Source organism: Chenopodium quinoa, unplaced genomic scaffold (assembly GCF_001683475.1).
Source record: "Chenopodium quinoa cultivar QQ74 unplaced genomic scaffold, ASM168347v1, whole genome shotgun sequence".
Taxonomy (NCBI): domain Eukaryota; kingdom Viridiplantae; phylum Streptophyta; class Magnoliopsida; order Caryophyllales; family Amaranthaceae; genus Chenopodium; species Chenopodium quinoa.
Genome location: NW_018742393.1, coordinates 1,137,155 through 1,149,222, shown reverse-complemented (window position 1 = coordinate 1,149,222; position 12,068 = coordinate 1,137,155). Strand labels below are relative to the sequence as shown.

The 12,068-nt window shown below is 30.8% G+C and overlaps 1 protein-coding gene and 1 long non-coding RNA gene across 2 annotated transcripts; one reads left to right on the top strand and one right to left on the bottom strand.

Moving 5' to 3' along the window:
• Positions 1-2,686: 2,686 nt before the first annotated feature.
• Positions 2,687-9,807, top strand: LOC110702939 (serine carboxypeptidase-like 40). Its single transcript, XM_021880702.1, has 8 exons — positions 2,687-3,614; positions 6,067-6,174; positions 6,268-6,542; positions 7,294-7,554; positions 7,785-7,900; positions 8,269-8,361; positions 9,144-9,249; positions 9,477-9,807. The coding sequence occupies exons 1-8, from the start codon at positions 3,170-3,172 to the stop codon at positions 9,639-9,641; spliced, it is 1,569 nt and encodes a 522-aa protein (XP_021736394.1). The 5' UTR covers positions 2,687-3,169; the 3' UTR covers positions 9,642-9,807.
• On the bottom strand, positions 9,690-11,759 carry LOC110702964. The gene is made up of 2 exons (XR_002507639.1): positions 11,179-11,759; positions 9,690-10,174 (listed from the first exon to the last, which is right to left on the bottom strand). It is a non-coding gene; the product is annotated as an uncharacterized LOC110702964 (long non-coding RNA).
• Between the last annotated feature and the right edge of the window lie 309 nt (positions 11,760-12,068).

The following is a 12,068-nucleotide window of genomic DNA, read 5'->3' as shown; positions in this document are numbered from 1 at the left end:
GATAGCCTTGCCATCGATTTGGTCGACCAATATGAAGGGTGGTGATGAGCTAAAAACGACGTATAAGAGTATAAATTATACAATCCAGCCATAAAACGTTCATAAAGAAGCTAATAAAGTATCAAATTATATATGTATCTTATTCGGAACACATCATTGATACTTGTTGGAAATCAACCCTTTATATATATATATATATATATATATATATATATATATATATATATATATATATATATATATATATATACTTTGTAGTAAATTTTCATTTTTCCTTCTCTTGAATAAGGTGAGTATAGTGTTGAGAGAAGACATGTTTGTCAACAAATTTGGACACAAGGATTTTCATATATGTAGAATTAAACATATCATTCTAATTTGATATAGTTTTCAATACAACACACCTTATATTTGTAAAAAAATCCTATGTAATTCGTACAAAAAGTATCACGTTTATTGGAATAGTAATGATTTATGATTGATATGTTTTATTAACCTTGTAAAAAAATTGGTATTCCTAACATTGGTATGATGTCACTCATACCTGGTTTATAACAATTACTTTTTCAGTTTCGATTAACATTCTGATAAATAGATAATACAGTAAAAAATTTAGAGTTATCAATCATAAATAATAACCTGTAGCTCTCATTTTATTTGTATTGTTTTAACCAAAAAATCACAAGTGGTTCAGTTAATCTATTTATGTTGCTGCTACGACAGCTCATTGCTGCGAATCTGTCAATTTTAGATACATCCTAATTGGACTTTCTTGGGCCGAAGACAACCCCTTAAGTGCCTTAGGCCTACAATATAGGATCAAAGCCCATAAGGTTTTTAATTGGTTTTTCTTGTCCACTATTACCTCTAATTTTCAGTTTTCTAATTTGACAATAATACTCCTACAATAACATGTACTATATCCGTTTCATATTATTTACAACTTTGAATTATTATTTATGAGTATAAAATATTTCAAAAATGCAAATAATATAAAACAGAGGTTGTATAATATTTTCAAAGGATTGCTACACGACCAATACGGGGGAGTCCAAGGTTAACCATTGGGTAGGGTAAATCAACAACCAAGCTAAGCTTGGTCTAGTGGTAAGGATTGTACCTTCCAACCTTGAGGTTCCCACTAGAGACACTTTGAGAGTGGGGATCCCTTACCTTCCCCCCTCACTCTCAAAGTGTCTGACCCACAAATACCGAACCAAAAAAATACCGTCAGCATTGAGGTACGGTCAGAGTCTTTCTCCTTACCTTAAAAAAACAAAATTGGGCAAATCAACAAACTTTCCAACTTAATGCATGTTAAATACGTGGTACTAATTTACGTAATGAAGATGGACAGTACATATGAGTTAAACTGCTAAATTACACTTAACATTTTAACCAAATAAGTTTATTGACTTTTAATAATACAATATAATCCGTTTGAAAAAAAAAAACATTAATGAATCTTATTGTACATGTATAAAAATGATTGTTTATATTATGCAAGGTTCTAAATTATGCTCAACCCTTTAACCAAAAACGTAGTAAGATAGTTGACATATAACGCAATCTAGTTATCTAGTGAAAGACTAAACAAATTCATAATAAACACAATTAATTGTTAAATGAGCAATATTTCCCCAATTAATGGTACTAGTTGGTACGATCACGAGTATGTTTGAACTTTGAAGTTGTAAACATTTTGGGTCAAAATAGTATGTATGTTTGTGTGCTGTAAAACAGGTATAAATTCTCTCACCGTTGACCATAATCAGGTTCACGAGGCTGTAAGATTTGTTGAGAAAAATAAGAAAAAAAAAATGATGAAAAGATGGGCTGTTGATGTGATGGTGATGGTGATGTTGATGTTGACTTAATTGAGTGATTTTAACTAACATGTACTAATCCTTAATTGGGGCCATTTCATTGTCCCCATGCATGTGATTAGCCCACATGTTTGTATGAAATTAATCAAATTATGTATAAGCTCAACAATTTCATTATATCTCTATTTGAAGGTATGAAATTACTCATACATTATAGAGGAATTATGCTCGACCATTTTCATTGTATTATTTATTTGTGTTCCCTTCAAAGGATTATTATTCATTGATAGAGAAATACGTGAGAACATAACGTATATGAAGTATAAAATTTTCGAATACAATAAAGGAAATCATCTTTGCGGCAACATCCCAGCAATGTGCGTGAGATTTTCTTAGTGCAAGATGAACTCAACAATAATATTGTAGTTTTGATGATATTTGTAAATGTCATATGATATTTTATCAATGTACAATATTGTTTTATTAAATTAAAAAAAAAATTAAGAGGTTTCTAGGGGAAATTAATGTATCGTATGTAATTTACGTTAAAAAAATGTATTGCATGTATTCTTACTTGTTTAGTGATTTAAAGTAAATGAGGTAATAATTTATGTCTCATAATATGACGCAAAACCACCTTAATGTCTTATGTTAGAACTTGGTTGGAATAAATGTATGGACTATGGAGTTATGTGCTCAACATACTTCAAAAGTCAATGATTTCCAACGACATGTATAAAAAACCATATACATCCATACTTAAAAGTTTTACGAACCTAACAGAACAATAGCAAATTGTTTAGGGTTCCCCCCATAAAGATTGCTCGCGAATTTAGATTTTATTTTATTTTATTTATTTATTTATTTTTTGACCGAAAATTTAGATTTGAATTTGGATTGGATGCTTATTAATTTATTTTCAGGATGAATCTAAGAAGCTCAAATTACACTAGATCTACCAATACATCATAGATAAATCTGAAAAATAAAATAAAATAAAATAAAAATTGAAACCAATAATATAATTTCTCCTATTAAAAAATACAAAAAGAAAAACAAAAAAGCCCATATACACACTCAGAGCCAAGATGATCACAGAAAATGAGCCCATGAGAGAGAAAATTATTGGTCCACCGCCCATTAACAATGTTTCAGAATCCACATTTTTAGGGAATTACAATTATTTATTTTTTTGGACTTTTCTTTACTATCAAAAATTTGTCAAAATAACTCCATAATAATAATTAACCATCAATACCCTTTATATAATCTCATTTGACATTATATTCTCACTTCCAACTAAACTCTTCCTAGCTTCTTGCTTCTCTTCCAAACCAAAAAAAATGGAAGAAATAAACCCAAAAAAACCAACCATTTTTCTTATAATTTCAACATTATTATTATTACAACCATTTATTACAAATGCAAAGTCACAAAATGTGCATCTTAGCAAATTATACAAGACCAAATACCATAATAATAATAATGAAGAGTTTAATGAAATTAACAAGCAACCTTATGATACAATGCTAATGGATGGTATAGTTGATAAACGCCACCATGAACACCATCAACAACATCATCATCATCATGTTCGTCGTAGTCGTCGTGATCATCAAAAAGAAAGAGATAGAGTAGTGAAGCTGCCAGGGCAACCACCAGTGGATTTCTCACAATATGGTGGTTATGTTACAGTTGATAATAAAGCTGGAAAAGCTTTTTATTATTATTTTGTTGAAGCTCCTACTAACCACACTTCTTTGCCTCTTCTTCTTTGGCTTAATGGAGGTAATTCATTCATTTTACTCCCTAATTACTATAATAACATTATATTATAGTTTTGTTTTTGATTAAATTGTTGATTAAATTTTGTAAACTGTAGGTCAGTAATTGTGAATGTGTGAACTTTGTGTTTTGTTAACGCAAAAGGTGTATGAGACCTTTAATTGAGTAGAAAGTTCACTCCCTTTACATTGTTTTTTTTCTTCTTTCTTTCCCTTATTGGAATAGCAGAAGAGATAAGGTTTTATTTATTTATTTATTTTTTCTTTTTTTATTTTGTTTGATATAATGAAAATTGACAATACATCACTTGTTTTCATTTCAAAATTGAATTTAATTGAGAATTCAAGTGTAAGCCTAATTGAAAATTAATTTACGTAAAATAGTTTATAATACTCACTACGTACTAATCTACTGCTTCATGTTACTTTCTTAATGACCATATATGACATATAATCAAATCATAACATATTGTGTACTATTTCATTCGACTCGAATTATTTGTTTCATTTCTCTTCTTATTACGAAGTATTAAATTAAATTGCGCATTTGCTCATATACCTCAAACTTGAGAGGGATTGTTATTTTATAATTTTATTACTAAGGGAATATACTGTATTAATATGATTTGGAGTTTGTTTTAATTAACTACATTCTTTGACCTTGATCAAAAATGCAGTAGCTAATTAGTTATTTAATTACCATTATTTGCGGAACAAACAAAGGCTCGATTCTCGGGTAGTAATCTCGAGTTGTTTGCTTGTGTGTTTATCTTATCAGTTTGTACCATCTGTACACCATTAATCCATTTTTTTTTTCTTCTAAAAAAATTTATTTTATTTTTTAGGTTAGAAAATTGCTAGTTGCTACTAGACATGCATAATAGCATACACGTCACTAATTGAATTATCAATTATCATTAGAATTAACATACGAAGTAACATATATTGTAATTCCCCATCCCTATCTTGTCTTAAAATGTTATTCGTTCGATGAGAAACTATAATTTAAAATAATTTCTCTAGAATTGATGACTAGGACTCTATAAATATGTATAAGAGTATTAATGATTTAAATTGTTGTAGGGAATGTAGTAAGAAAGGCAATTTCCTTCGTTGTTGCGTAATATAAAGCAAAATTATATCTTTTGAATTTGATGTCAATCAAACCACCACTCATTGATTTAAATTCCTAGCATAATTGTCTCTTATACTACAAGCATTTCATTTCATTGATATTATGTAGCCAATTGATATGTGTTCGTTGCATGTGTTGGTGTGGTCCCTACTTTCGAATTATGTTGAGCCCAAAAATAACTTGGAATTATTATATAGTGACATTTTTATAATTACAGGCTAGACTTATGATTTAGGACATGGACTGATTTGTATGGCCTACGCGCAAATTTATAAATAATTTGTCTTTATATAATAAGGACATTATTTTAAAAAAAATAAATACATTTTTTTGTTGGTGTTCCATTCGATTCACCCTTTGAGCTAAAATTTGAAGCTCAATTCTAGGTGGTTAAGTTCTAGTCCATTCCCAAATATTATTACAGGGGATTAAACATACGATCTTCCCTACCAAATGTACCAGCAGCCAATTAGTATAAATAAAAATATTATGGGGATATTTTATAAAAGTAAGATTTTTTGAACGGTTATTTGAGGCATAAATTTTACTATCAACTCCTTCCACCGTTATTTTTTTTTATTACTTACCTTATGTTTTAATAAAAAAAATACACCGTTTCTAGCTAGTTATTTTATTATTATTAAAAATATTCTAGCTTCCACCGTTCTCTGAATCATTGTATATAGCGACATTAATAAGAATCAAATTTCAGAAAACAAAATGGTTATGACACTGATTTTAACCCTAAAATTCATTCATTCCCTGCATTTTAAAAACTTGTTTTCTACTTCATCCTCTATTTTTTTTTAAATTGTTCCTTTTTGACTTTTATATTGTTCAAATAACTCACTTTGACCATATTTTTTTTTTATTAGCATATAAATTAAAGTTTATGTAAAATTGCCTCAATACATGAATATTTTCAAATTTATAATTAAATTCTTTGATTGTGAGTTGACAAGTGTGCTCAATCAAAATGGAAGTATACTATTAGTGTTAAACTAGTTTACACATTAGTGACAAATGACATATCCTTTCGTTCATAAAGATGTCAAAAAAATTTGTTATTTTTCCTAAAATTGTACATAACTGGTTTACGATTGAGTTCTTCAATTATGTCATTTATAAAATAAAGGACGAGACGATTGTCATGGGAAAACTTAATTTAATTTGGAGTTGTAATTAACCGTTAGAGGGTTGAGATGAAGTGACAACTCTTTATTGAAGAAGTAAGATGGTCTAATTTATAGGTGAAATTACAGAGGATTGTACTAATCAAGTTTTCATTGATTGATTAATTAAGTGAATTTAATTTTTGTAGGTCCTGGTTGTTCATCTTTGGCATATGGAGCTATGGAAGAGTTAGGACCATTCCGAGTTAAAAGTAATGGCAAAACATTATATAGGAACAAATTTGCATGGAATCATGGTAATTTTATCTTAATTTTTGTCTCTAAATTTGATTATTTACCACTAAAAACCCGAAAAATCTAATACATTCGCGTAAAATTTGTGTATGTAGTTGCAAATGTTTTGTTCTTGGAATCCCCTGTTGGAGTTGGATTTTCGTACTCGAATACAACATCAGATTATGATGCAAATGGAGATACTAAAACAGCTGAAGATAATTATGTATTTTTATTGAATTGGTTTGAGAGATTTCCTGAGTATAAAGGCAGAGATTTTTACATTTCTGGTGAAAGTTATGCTGGACATTATGTTCCTCAGCTTGCTCATGCTATTCTTCAACACAACACCAAGCCTAAAAGTTCAAAAATCAACCTCAAGGGCATCATTGTATGTTTTTTTCCTACTCTCTCTCGCGCACACTTATCATTACGTACGATTACCACATTTAATTTATATAATTTCATCTATCGTATGTAGTTCTTTTATACAATAGGTGTATTGTTTACAACTTTAAATATAAACAATAATCTTTTATTAACGAAGTTGATTTTTATGTAATCTGGGATGCTCGACTGATTGTGTTGTCGTATGTCTTAATAATGAGAGTATAAAAACAAGGTGCCTAATAGAAACAGGACATGATAAGACTATGGTGTATCACCAATAATTGGGACTTTGGCCTTAATGATTCTATAATTGACATAAAAAGCTCTGAAGCTCGGCCATGTGTTTGCATTTCCTACTTATAATTTATATATACGGAGTATATGATAATTAAGTGTTTGACTTAAATACAAAAATCAGATGCCTTTTTCAATTCCACTAACAAAATTCTCTGACATTTAGCTAATATAACATGTGAAATATTTAATGGCCACATCTTTGGATGTCTAATTTTGGGATTGGTTTTTGGAATGTACTCTGAAGATTGGAATAAAAGTTTTCCACTACTTCAATTTTGCAAAATAAAAGTTATTAGAATATGATAACTGTATTCTCATACAAGTATTTTTTGGGTGTTTTATATTTAGCTGTATTATTCATTTTTCCTTAATTTTATAATTTTTGGACACGTGATATTGACCTGATTTTACTTATCAGAACTTGTTAATCCTTATTTGATTTTTTTTTAATGTAGATTGGAAATGCAGTAATAAATGATGAGACGGATTTGAAGGCAATGTACGAGTATTTTTGGACACATGCTATAATATCCGACCAAGTACGAAATGATATAATGGGGCATTGCAATTTTGCTCCAAATACCAGCAACCAGAGTTTAGAATGCAATTCAGCTGCTGATCAAGTTGAGATTGATATTCAATACCTAGACGTTTACAACATCTATGCTCCTGTGTGCCACTCCACTAATCTTACTCTCAAACCCAAGAAACTCACAGTAAGTTCATCGCATTAATCTCATTCTTAATCACGCAACTCAATTAAATTGTCAACAATAAAACGACATATGACTACAACTTCTGAACTTCCTCCCTTGTGTAGAACAAATTGTTACAGTGACATTTATTCCGGGGATTTGAGATTCAATTGTGACCAATACTTCATTACTTCGTAAATTTTTTGATACAAGGACACGAACATAACTTAATAGTTTATTCTCGGGTGCAGCACGAATTGGATCCATGTAGTGACCATTATGTGACTGCTTACATGAATAATCCTGAAGTCCAAAAGGCTCTTCATGCAAATGTGACCAAGCTTTATTATGATTGGCAACCTTGCAGGTATGTAATTCTTTTGTATTAGTAATTTTAGTAATTGCAGATATAATTATCGACTATTTATATTTTTTTTTGACAAACGACTATATATATTGAAGTACAGGATAATACGAGTACACATTTGTTACATATCACAATATTAGATCATGTATACCTCTTTGTACGATCATAATTATTAACATATTAATGAGCCAACTAATTACACTATAACTTTTTGTTGTTATGAATACAGATCTAAAAGAAAGACTTGAGCATTGATTTAGATATTGCTTTAGAAAGTGATTAATGTTATCATTTTGCATTGTTTGTACACAGTAATAATCAATAAATCAATTTAACTTAAATTGGTTACAATGATGTATTTTTTTCAGTGCGGTTATTAGTAATTGGGCAGACAGTCCATCAACAGTTATCCCAATTCTAAAGGAGCTAATGGCTAAGAACCTTCGAGTGTGGATTTATAGGTAAAAATCCAATCTTTATTATTAGAATTATTATAGTGATCTAACCATCATTTTTTATGATATCATTATATTTACTTTTTTTTACTTTTTATCATTGTGACAATTTTGCTAGAAAATGGACCTGCACATGGATAACATTTGTGAATAATTTGTTTTAGTTTAGGAATCATGACCTAGATATTTAGAGTGAGCTTGTGAAATCAATGCAATATTAGACTATTATTAGATGCATTCACGAGCATGCGCTTCTATTAGTATAGTATTCCTAACCATCCAAAAAAAAAAATAAGAAATCGGCATATAATTATTAAAGTACTTACAATGTATTTGGTAATGTCGAGTCGATCCTAGCTTGACTCAACTTGAACCACTAAAACTCCTTATTTGAAGTGGTAAATGGTGAAACAATGATCATCATGATTCTTAGTGCAGAAACTTTTGTTCATATTTTCTTTTTAAATGGGACCAAGGGTTAAGAGAACAAACAAAGACTTTTTACTGCTCTTATTCTGGCCAAGATAAGATTCAAAATCACATCAACTCAATTCATTTTTCTTACAACCTTACTGCCATTGGAATGTTTTAAGTACAAGTCTTACAATTTGGTCACAATTATCAATCAATCTTTTCAAAAGTAGGGTACATTTAACGAGAAACAAATTACTTTGTAATTTACTATTGTTTATTCACTTTTATAATTGCCATTAATTATGGATTGTTAGAGCATGATTTTTGCACCAATTTGGTCTAATCAAACTTTATGATACGTGAATATAATGCAGCGGTGACACAGATGGAAGGATACCAGTTACATCAACGAGGGAATCCTTGAATAAAATGGGACTTCAAATCAAGACTGAATGGCATCCTTGGTTCATCAAGGGAGAGGTGAATATTATTCATAGTAGATTGAAATAAAAAATTGACGCATTTAACCAAGGGTTATGTATCTCTATAATACTAAATCGTTATCAACACTGACACAATACATGATTCTTGTTAAAATGACAGATTAGTTGCTTAAGACACCTGTATATTATTAATAGTAACACGATATTAAAGGTGCCATATATTCAATAATAATAATCGTGTTCGTGTTAAATTTGCATGACCAGGTTGGTGGATACACACAAGTATATGAAGGGAATTTGACATTTGCAACAGTAAGAGGAGCAGGGCATCAAGTGCCAAGCTTTCAACCAATAAGGGGACTTGCAATGATCTCACACTTCCTTTCTGGAACACCTCTACCTAATACTTCAAGAACAAAAATGTATTGATATTTTTTTTTTCCTTCTCTAGATTATTCCTAAGGAATTGTATTTCAATTTTTTTTGGTCCAAATTGTTGTGGGTGGCCATTAAAACATCACATTGTACAGTACTACAGTTTATATGAGCTACACCTAATTTAATATTTAAGCACGAGCACTAGCTAATTCTTTTACATCCAAGTGATTTTTGTTCATCTCTTCAATATCTTTACATCATTCTTTGAGACTAGGGTAATTTGCTCAATGTAATATACAAGTAAAATGTGATTATATTTTGGTTCATATAGTTTGATTTATTAACGTGCGTTTAAACACTTATTTTCTCAGGCACATATAGAGTACTAAAAGTAATTAACTTTAAGCAAAAACTCGCTCATATAACACAACCTGCCATTAAAAGTTTACGGAGTAACTAACACCGTAGTTTCACCGAACAAAGTCTCATAGTGGTCAATTCAATACTCAAATGGGCATTAAGGAATGAGGATGGCACTTGTTTAAGAGGCTGCTGCTGTTCTTGTGCGCTATCCCTCTCTGCTTCTGAAAAAAACATTTTTACATAAAAGTACATCCCATTAGCCAAACAAGGAAAATCTTATACATGAAAAGAATACTACTCCAATTTACAATGACAAATACACATCAAACAGATTTCACCACACTAGTTTGAGATTATTGACAAACAAATCAACCAGTCATTTTGTTCTTTACATAGAAGAATCCTGCAGCAGAATGAACATAGCTTAATTTATTTCATACGTCTCCAAATTCACCACATCCCCTACCAATGACCGGAAGCATATAGAAGTAAAGGAGCCCTCAAAAGTCTTCCTCCTGCCAGACCTTAGGTGCCCATAGCATGGCAGAAAAAAAAAAAAAAAAAAAAAACAATGGAGATTTGAATCATACATAAATTTCAAAGTGGTAATTTAACTCAGATTTCAGGCTAGCTACTTTACATGGTAACATTATGACTTGAAAATAGGTGTACAATCCATTATGGCAGTCCAAACATCAGGTTTTGAGGTTTAGCCCCTTCATCGGCTTAGAACCGATCTTCTACGTTTCCAGCTTAAAAGGGCATAAGGGCATTATTTCTCCCCAACCTGGATTAATCTAAATTGCTAAACTCAAGATCTGCGAACTGTATGATCAAGGAAAAAACAGAAGATGGTGTGTGCATCATACCAATGTGGTAAATTCAAGGGGTTAGAGCAACTTCAATCAAGTAGTATAAGCCAACCAGTTTCAAGGCACTATACCAGAGCACTTCAAGAGGGAATGCAGGTTTTCTAAGAAGATGAGGAAAAAGGAAGTACTCCTTCCACCTCAGGTATCTTCATTATTAACTTAACACTTGGGTATAAGCATTTTATGGGTATTGGATATAACCATTACTTGAGCAAGGATCACTACTAACCTTACCCAAATCATAGTGAACGATATATACGAAGTATAAGATTCACAAATGATAATACTAAAACATAGGATGGAATCACAATAAAGGTGTTTTGTAGACACTTGTAGCGAGTTGAGCTGCATACCTTGTGCCCAGCAAAACAAAGAATATTTTGGAAAACAGGAAAATTAAGATCAATTTGGTTGCCAGTCTATACATGAAAAGCCGATTTGTTAGAGAAGCATGATAATTACTTGTATATGAAATCCTCGAATACGTTAGGATAAAGGGATACTAATGTTTTGTACACACTTGCACTAAATTGAGATGTGCTGAATAGCAAGCAAAACAAAAAACAATCTGGAAAAAAGCTGGTTGAGATCAATTAGTTCGTGTAATAGGAAAAGATGAGCTAAGGATTTTGATGGTTGATTGTGACTGATTTGAAACGAAGGAAAACGACCTCTATTTATAGGGAAAAATAGAGATTTTGCACGATAAAAAAAAATCATAATTTGAATCGGATAAAACGCCTTTTGACGCGGGGCGACAGTGGTATCGCAGCGCGACAGAGCTTACGTGTCGCGTTGGTTCTGTCATCCTGCGATGGTTTCTAAAGATGATAAAGTCATACAGAGTCTGATTCCTAATGGGATTATCCATGTAAATTCTATCTGTACGTCTTTGATTTTGAATAGGATTAGGATTATCAAAAATAGAAGTTTTAGTTGATTTCAAACACTTTGATCTTTATCTTTTCAAAAAGGAGAAATTAGAACCTTCTAGAAATTTCTAAAAAAGCCCTAATTGATTTAGGATTGAAAATATAATTATATAGGACCTAAATAAAGTATTTGGGCTCTACATAAACACTTGGTACGGACTAAGGGTGGGCTTAGGCTCGGTTTAGTATTTTGGCCATATCTTATTCGTTTTAAGTCGGATTTGGGCTTATAATATATCGTTGGAAAGCTCTTTTCAATCCCTATCCAACTAGACAATAATTGGACTAGGATAATGGACCAAAATAATCTA